Here is an 8000-nt window from a genome sequence, read left to right on the forward strand (position 1 = left end):
TTTTAAAAGCTGAGGTTCAGAAGCTGCCCCATCTCTGGCTGTGGTCTCAGCTATCTGATAAACTTTTTGTGCTCCAAGGAGATTTATTTTTTAATTTTTTATTTTTTTTTTCCTGGAATAAAGTTTGCTTCTGGTTTACTATACTTCGGTGGTCTGTCCCCATCTTTGTGTGACCCCCGTGGACCCAACATTAAGTGCTCTATGGAGGTAGTCACTGCCATCCAAGAGACCATGAGTTTGCCCAAGCTTTCCATTGTCCCTGTGCAGAGAGGCTACCTGGGTAACAAGACTGGCGAGCCCCACACCCTGCGACTCTGCGCTGGTACCCCTCATCCCTGGCCCCAGAGGTACTGAAATCGTCTTTGCTCTGTGCCCCAAAAGCTGCTGGTTAGCCAGTACTGATTCACCTCCACCCTGGGCAACTTCACCAAGGCCATCTTTGACGCATCTCCCAGATCCACAACTACTCGACCCTGACCTCTGGAAAGAGACTGTCTACCAAGTCTCCCTATCAGGAATTCACTGACCGGCTGGTGAAGATTCACATCAGAGTGTTTTGTTCAGAAGATCCAGGTTCCTGCTGGGGCCACAACACTTATACCAGAAAAGTAAAATCAATTAATTCTGTTTTTAAAACGCAACAAAAACCTAAAAAAAGGGTAGGTTAAAAGCACATAATAGATGTCAAATTTTTAAGAATAATATAGTTGAACGTGGGTGCTATAAATAGATAATGAATGATAATGAGTGAATGTGACTATTTTAAGACATATGGCAGAGAAGAAACGGGTACGTGGGAATAACACAACATTAGAAGACAGAGGTAAGGATACGTTTTTCTCTCTCTCTCTTGCCTTTTCTGTCTTCCCTTCTCTTTTCTCTTTTTTTTTTTTATTTTTTATTTTTGCAGTGCTGGGGATTAAACCCAGAGCCTCACACAGGCTAGATAAGTGTTATACTATTGATCTACATTCTTGTGGTGATTCAAATAAGAATGGCCCCCATAGGATTATATATTTAAATGATTGGTCACCAAGAATTAGGAGGTGTGGCCTTGTTGGCGTAAGTTTGTCACTGGAAATGAACTTTGGGGTCTCTCTGCCTCTCCATCTTCATGCTGTTTTATCTTTGGCACAGAAGCTGCACCTGAATCTTTAATTGCTGCTCCATGGTTACTGGACCACGTCTTCCTCGGCGGCCCGGTGAGACATTTACGTACTGCTGGAGCTGTCTCCTGCCCCTGCCATCAAATACAGCTTTAACTAAAACTCATTATTCTATTTATCAATAAGACTAGGCAATCAGAGGTTGGGGTGCAAACCTGCTAGATCAGAAAGGTTGAGGAGCAACTAGCTGATCTTCCCACTTCGCTGATGTCTCTGAAAAAGAGCATCCTTCTGTTCTTTCAAACCAAAATTGACTTCCCCACTCAAAGCCCCTCCCTACTACTTCCTATGCATCTCTCTGTCTTCCAGACTCCCTCTGACTCTCTGTGACTAGTTTCTGTCACAAAGTTGCTAGGTCCTTTTCCTGACCCAACGTTGATTTTATTTATTAAGAAGGAGATTTTAGTCCACAGTCCTTGGGTCCATTGATCCTGGATTCATGTCACTTTGCCTGGCTTTCTGCCTGGATTTGTTGGGCGATGGTCTTTGCCCACTAAGCAATCGCCCTGTTCCCTCTTTTGCTTGATTGGTTGTTTGTGACAGAGTCTCAATGGGTAGCCCAGTGGCTGGTCTCTGACTCATGGTCCCCCTCCTCAGCCTCTTGAGTACAGAGATCAGAGGCATGCTGCCATGCCTAATACAAACCTTTTCATTAGAACAAGAGATGATACACAGTTAAGATGTCTTGCAAGATAGAAGTGCATGACTGGAGTCAAGAAAATTTGCTCAAAGCCTGAAGGGTTTCTGTGATAAGGAGTAGCCAGGAGAGAAGGGAGCAGGATCTAAGACAGAGTGAACTGGAAAGAGAGGAGACCACAGCTGAGTTCTGGATCCCAGATGGACAGGTGGATGGATAAAAGACAAAAATGTTGAGACTCAGGAGTTCAAGGTCATCCATAACTACATAGTGAATTGGAAGCTTTTTGAGACCCTGCCTCAAAATAGAAACAAATCAAAGCAAAAAAAAAAAAAAAACATGCTGAGTTTAGCTCTAATGAGGTGGGAAGCCTTGATTCCCAAATAACAAACACCTTTCCCTGTTTTTCTCATAGACAAACTCCATTGGGTGCTGGGAGCCAAACAAATACAATAATAATTGGTAAATGGTATCTTTCACTGAAGTTTTTTTTTAAAAAAAAAAGTATAGATATAGGGCTGTTGAGATGACTTGGGGGTAAAAATAATAGTAATAAACTACTTTTTTAAACTGAAAATCTTCATTCATTCCCCAGGGTAGATAGTAGAAGGAGAGAGAGAGAACCCTAAAAGTTGTTCTCTGATCTTCACAGAAGTGTCATGACATACACACAACCCCTTCCACACAAGTAATAATAATAATAAATAAATGATTTTTAAAATGTGGGGCATAGATAGACTTTGTAAAGCCTAGCCTCTTTCAGTGAAAAAGAGTATAAAGAGTTAGAAAAGAAATAGACAGAGTACAGACAGTCATAGATTAAAAAGAGTAAAGAAAAATAAGCCACATAAAGATGAAAACTTGACAGAGAGTCTGGATTATGTATATTATTGTATTTTCTTTGAGTTTTTTGACTGTGAATGAGCTAAGTACAGAGAGACATTTCATTGTATGGGCTGCTAAACTAAACCAGCATATATACTTTAAAGGTATCTTGACTTCAGAATTTGAGTCTAAGGATATGGTGCTTTGGAAAAGAGGTTCTTCTTTTGTTTCCACAGAGGATGAGAACCTGTGAAATCCTTCCAGACTAATGTTGTCTGATGGACAATGACCCCCTGAAAGGTTGCCTTTAACACCCCTCAAAAAAATTACTATGCGAGCTGGAGAGAGATGGCTCAGTGGTTAAGAGCATTGCCTGCATTTCCAAAGGTCCTGAGTTCAATTCCCAGCAACCACATGGTGGCTCACAACCATCTGGAATGAGGTCTGGTCCTCTCTTCTGGGCTACAGACATACACACAGACAGAATATTGTATACATAATAAATAAATAAATATTTTTTAAAAATTACTTTGCCCAATAAATAGCAGGAAGCAGTTTGGAGACAACTATACCCATTTCCAAAATATTGTTTATAAATGTTTGTTTACATTTAAAGGGGGATATACTATAGAGATTTGCACTGGTATGAATCTTGGTCTATTGATACAAATTTAAGGTCAGTTTTATTATACTGTGTATATGTATTTCTAAACTTGATTAAGGTATTGTGTTTGTGCAGCTCACTTAAACAGGTAATGGATAATTAAGAAATATAGGTTAATAGATAGTCATCTATAATAGTCAAGCTTGTAGTCAGGTTAGTTTGGTTTTCTAGATGTACAGAGATATATTTCAGATGGATAGTTATTCTTCAAATATCTCAAAGACTAACAGAATATGCCATTTAAAATGTATAAGAACTTAGGATTTTTCATGACAGTGAGACACATCTGCTTCTGGCAGCACCAATCTACTTCAAGAGGAAGATGGGCATCGAAGAGGCTCCTTATGGAATCAGTTAGCCATTTGGGCAAGAAATTGCTCTTGCCTAGACTGCTTGATAGTATGCTGTGTGAACTGGACATGCAGTACCCACAGAGCAATGACTGTTTAACTTGCCTAAAGGTGAGATGGTCCTTTGGGGTTCCTGCTTCATGAAAGAGTCTTCTAGACATTCTGCAGAATACAGAAAAAAGTGACTGACAAGCTGCCAATATAGGTGGAACTATCTTTGAAATTTCCTGCTTCATGGAAAAGTCTGCTGAATACTATAGGCCTGTGGGCTGAAGATGGATGCCCCAATGGTACAGAACTTTGGATGACTGTCAGGCAGTGAGATGTCTCTGTCAATTCTAGAGTTTTGGAAGTTGCTTACAGTGCACTTCCTGTTTGCTTAGGTAATATCTTATCTTTCTGGAGTCTTTGATGGAGTTGAAAAATAGATAGTAATGATATAGTTTTCCTTAGTTATGATAAAAATAGATATAAATGTTGTAATTATAATTCTTTCTTGATAACTGTTTTGTTATACGTAATTTTACTATGTTAAAGTTAAAGCCTTCCTTTTCATTTAAACAGAAAAGGGGAGGTGATGTGTGATTCCCCTCTGTATGCTGTGAATACCATTGGTGAATAAAGAAACTGCCTTGGCCTGTTGATTGGGCAGAACTTAGGAAGGCAAGGAAAACTAAACTGACTGCTGGGAGAAAGGAGGCAGAGTCAGAGAGAAGCCATGTAGCCCCACAGGAGACAGACGCCAGAACCTTAGCTGGTAAGCCACAGCCACATGGCAATACACAGATTCATAGAAATGGGTTAAATTAATATGTAAGAGTTAGCCAATAAGAAGCTAGAGCTAATAGGCCAAGCAGTGATTTAATTAGTATAGTTTCTGTGTGATTATTATGGGGCTGAGCAGCCAGGAACAAACAAGAGAGCTCTCACTATACCCAGGGACTGCTGTATGCCATGACAGTCTTTGGAGAGGAAGGCAGGCAAATGACTAAGCTGGTCTGAGAGACCCTATTACACAAGCTGGTGAGCTGGTCTGAGTGACCCTGTTACACAAACTGGTCAGCTGGTCTGAGTGACCCTATTACACAAGCTGTTGAGGTGGCATAACTCACAAGACAGCATATTAAATTTCATAACTGTTGAGGCTGTTGTCAAACTTACTGTGTAGCTAAAGCTGACTTTGAACTTGTCATTCTCCTGCCTCTATCACAAAATTACTAGGAGTCCAGGAATGCCCACCTTACCTTACCTGAATCTTCAATTTCTAGATTCTTGATTTTGAAGGTTTGGGTTTTTTTTTAGCCGAGATCTCACTGTGTAGTCCTAGGCTGGCCTCAGTCTTGCTAGATAGACAAGGCTGGCCTTGAACTCGCAGAGATCTGGTGCCTCTGCCTCCCACGTTTTGGGATTACAGGAATGTACAACCATACCTGGCTCAATTTCTAGATTCTCTCTGTTTTCCTGGGAGTGCTGGGCATTGAACCCAGGGCCTCACGCGTATCGCTAGTACACGACCCAGGAGTGACAGCCCCAGCCTGATTTCTAGATTCTTCATGGCAGTCACTTTTATTGTGTCATCAGTACTTGCTGTCCAAACAGCACACATACAAGCTGTCATTTTATTCATCTCCAACTCCCAGGTCACATCCCTCTAGCCCAAATGATGGGAGGTGGGATCCTTTGGTAATGGCATCTTTGAAAAACAAGTGTAAAAAGGGTATCGTGGCGTTGGTTTCTTCTCAGAATCCTCAAGCAGGGTGGAAGTCCCTGAAACAAAGATTATATTTTATCCTCAGTAGCAATTAACACTACTATTACTATAAACATTTAAAAATGTCTATTAGGATTCAGTTGAGCCATCATTTGGACTAAGAATTTGAATGAGGCACCTTTTCTTCAATAGTGTGCCTGATCTCAACCACTATGAAACAAGACCCCTTGGAACACTGAGCCCCAGTAAGTGTGACTGTGACAGCAAAGAGTGTGACAAAACAGAGTCACCACACGTTCCAGATACACCTTACGCTGACTGGCCCCTTCCCTCCTCCTACCTGCTTCCCACTAAAGGAGGCTGTTTTGGCCACAGTGGTGCAGATTTTAGAGATACAGTCTAGATTTATAGCCCAGGCTGGCCTTGAACTCAGGATCCTCTTGACTCAGCCTGCCGAGTGTTGGGGTTTCAAGCATGTATCACCATGCCTGGATTCAGATTATCTTGTCCTCTCACTTTAAGATAAGTTAATAAGTTAAATAACTAAAGTGCAGTATAAATGATAAAAAAAAAAAATGCAACCAGAGCGTATGGGGAAATCCTCAGAAGAGAAGCACAAAGGAGGCCACATCTTTCTGTAAACTTATGTAGACTTCCGAGAAAGGTGGGGGGATTGGCACACTCCTTAGTCTCAGCACTAAGAGGAGGAGAAACAAACAGGTCTGTCTTTGTGAGTTCCAAGCCAGCCAAGGTTATATAGTGAGACCCTGTCTCAAAGACAAGAAAGAAAGAAAGAAAGAGAGAGAGAGAGAGAGAGAGAGAGAGAGAGAGAGAGAGAGAGAGAGAGAGAGAGAGAGAGAGAGAGAGAGAGAAGGGAGGGAGGGAGGGAGGGAGGGTAAAACACTTATAAGAGGGTCTGGAGAGATACCCCAGCAGTTAGGGTGCTGTGGTGGTTTGGATGAAACATCCACACAGGCCTGATATTTTATCACTTGATGTCTGGTGGTGGCATGGTTTGGGAATTGATGAACTTTTAGAACATGAAGCCTTGCTAGAGAAAATATATCACTGAGGGCAGGCTTAAGAGGTTATAGCTGTCCCCTTAGTCCCAGCGCTCGCTCTCTCTCTCTCTCTCTCTCTCTCTCTCTCTCTCTCTCTCTCTCCTCCTTCATGGGGTTAAGGTCTAACATCTCAGCTTTCTTTGCCTGCTCCCATGCCTCCCTGATGTTATGTAGACTCTCCCCCTGGGAGCTGTAAGCCCAAGGAAACCCTTGCTTCTATAATCAGCTTGGTCGTGTGATGTGGGATTTCCCTCTGTATGCCGTGATTACCATTGGTTAATAAAGAAACTGCCTTGGGCCTGTGCAGGGAACAGGGCTAGGTGGGGAAAACTAAACTGAATGCTGGGAGGAAGAAGGCAGAGTCAGAGAGAAGCCTTGTAGCCCCCCTGAAACAGACACTGGGAACTTAAGCTGGTAAGCCACAGCCACATGGCGATACACAGATTACTAGAAATGGGTTAAATTAATATGTAAGAGTTGGCCAATAAGAATCTAGAGCTAATGGGCCAAGCAGTGATTTAATTAATACAGTTTCTGTGTGATTATTTCAGGGCTAAGTGTCTAGGAACAAACGAGCAGCCTCCTTACTACAGTCATGAGGTTTATCACAGCAGCAGTGAAGGAATGGGTACAAGTGCAGACTGTGCTCATAGAGGACCCAGAGTTCAGTTCCCAGCACCCAAGTCAGGGGGCAGGTAACCTGTGGAGATGGCAAAGCATGGCCCCCTTGTACACGTGGTTCCTGAGATTACAGGAAGCAATTCCGTCCAGGCAACCCAGTGGCAGCTAACTGAGCCTGTTACTTGAGGACCAAGAAGAAAACACCTATGTGCCCCAGGACCGCTTCTATGGAGTCTGCATATGCATTTGGCAATGTTACAGCTGATTCTGATTAGAGCAATTCTACTAGTGTGCTTGTTCTTCACTTTCTTTTTCTCTTTCCACACCAGTGGCTTCTGAAAATATGGATGTGCTGTATGATACTATGAGTCTTCCTGATCTGATAGAGCAGGCAGGCACTGAAGCTGTAAAGCAGGTTATGGGGAAAAACCTGACTGATGAAAGAATTGGGGAAATTTAGGAAAAATGCAGAAATTATTTTTTTACCTGGTTATAAAACTTGGCAAAAGAATTATACTGAACTATGATGAATAAAGTTTCTGAAGAACCTAGGGCTTTGGGGCTGACTGCCTATGGCCTTATAAATCAAAGTCGGAATTGTGAGGAATAACACTGGGAAGGGAAACCCCCCTATGCTTCTGTAACTGCAAGTGGTTTCCCTCTGCGGTGAAAGCCTCAGAAATTGTTTTATGATTAACTCAGCTAAGAATTAAGAATATAGTGGCTGGCATGGGGCTTGGCAAGTGAGAAAATGTTATAATGAATGGTAATGTTCTGACTTCAAAGAATCTTTATACTTCTTGTGAACTGCTCTGCCCAGGTAATGATTAACCTGTGGCAAGAAAAAAATAATGATTTTCGTTGTGTAAAATTTACAATAAAAGACTGAGGTTTGAACCTCAGGGCAGAAGAAGAAGCTCAGGAAAAGGAGGAGGAGGAGGAGGAGGAGGAGGAGGAGGAGGAGG

General features: G+C 42.1%; 1 protein-coding gene across 1 annotated transcript in view; it reads right to left on the reverse strand.

Annotated features, from left to right (window-relative positions):
• Window positions 1–5283: 5283 nt before the first annotated feature.
• The window catches only part of Apobec1 (apolipoprotein B mRNA editing enzyme catalytic subunit 1), a 14045-nt gene continuing 11328 nt past the window's right edge, over window positions 5284–8000 (reverse strand). The window contains exon 5 of the mRNA XM_005365168.2: window positions 5284–5409. Within this exon, the coding sequence (XP_005365225.1) occupies window positions 5284–5409 (126 nt within the window). The remainder of the gene's footprint in view (window positions 5410–8000) is intronic.

This window comes from Microtus ochrogaster, unplaced genomic scaffold (genome assembly GCF_000317375.1).
Source record: "Microtus ochrogaster isolate Prairie Vole_2 unplaced genomic scaffold, MicOch1.0 UNK1, whole genome shotgun sequence".
Lineage (NCBI taxonomy): Eukaryota > Metazoa > Chordata > Mammalia > Rodentia > Cricetidae > Microtus > Microtus ochrogaster.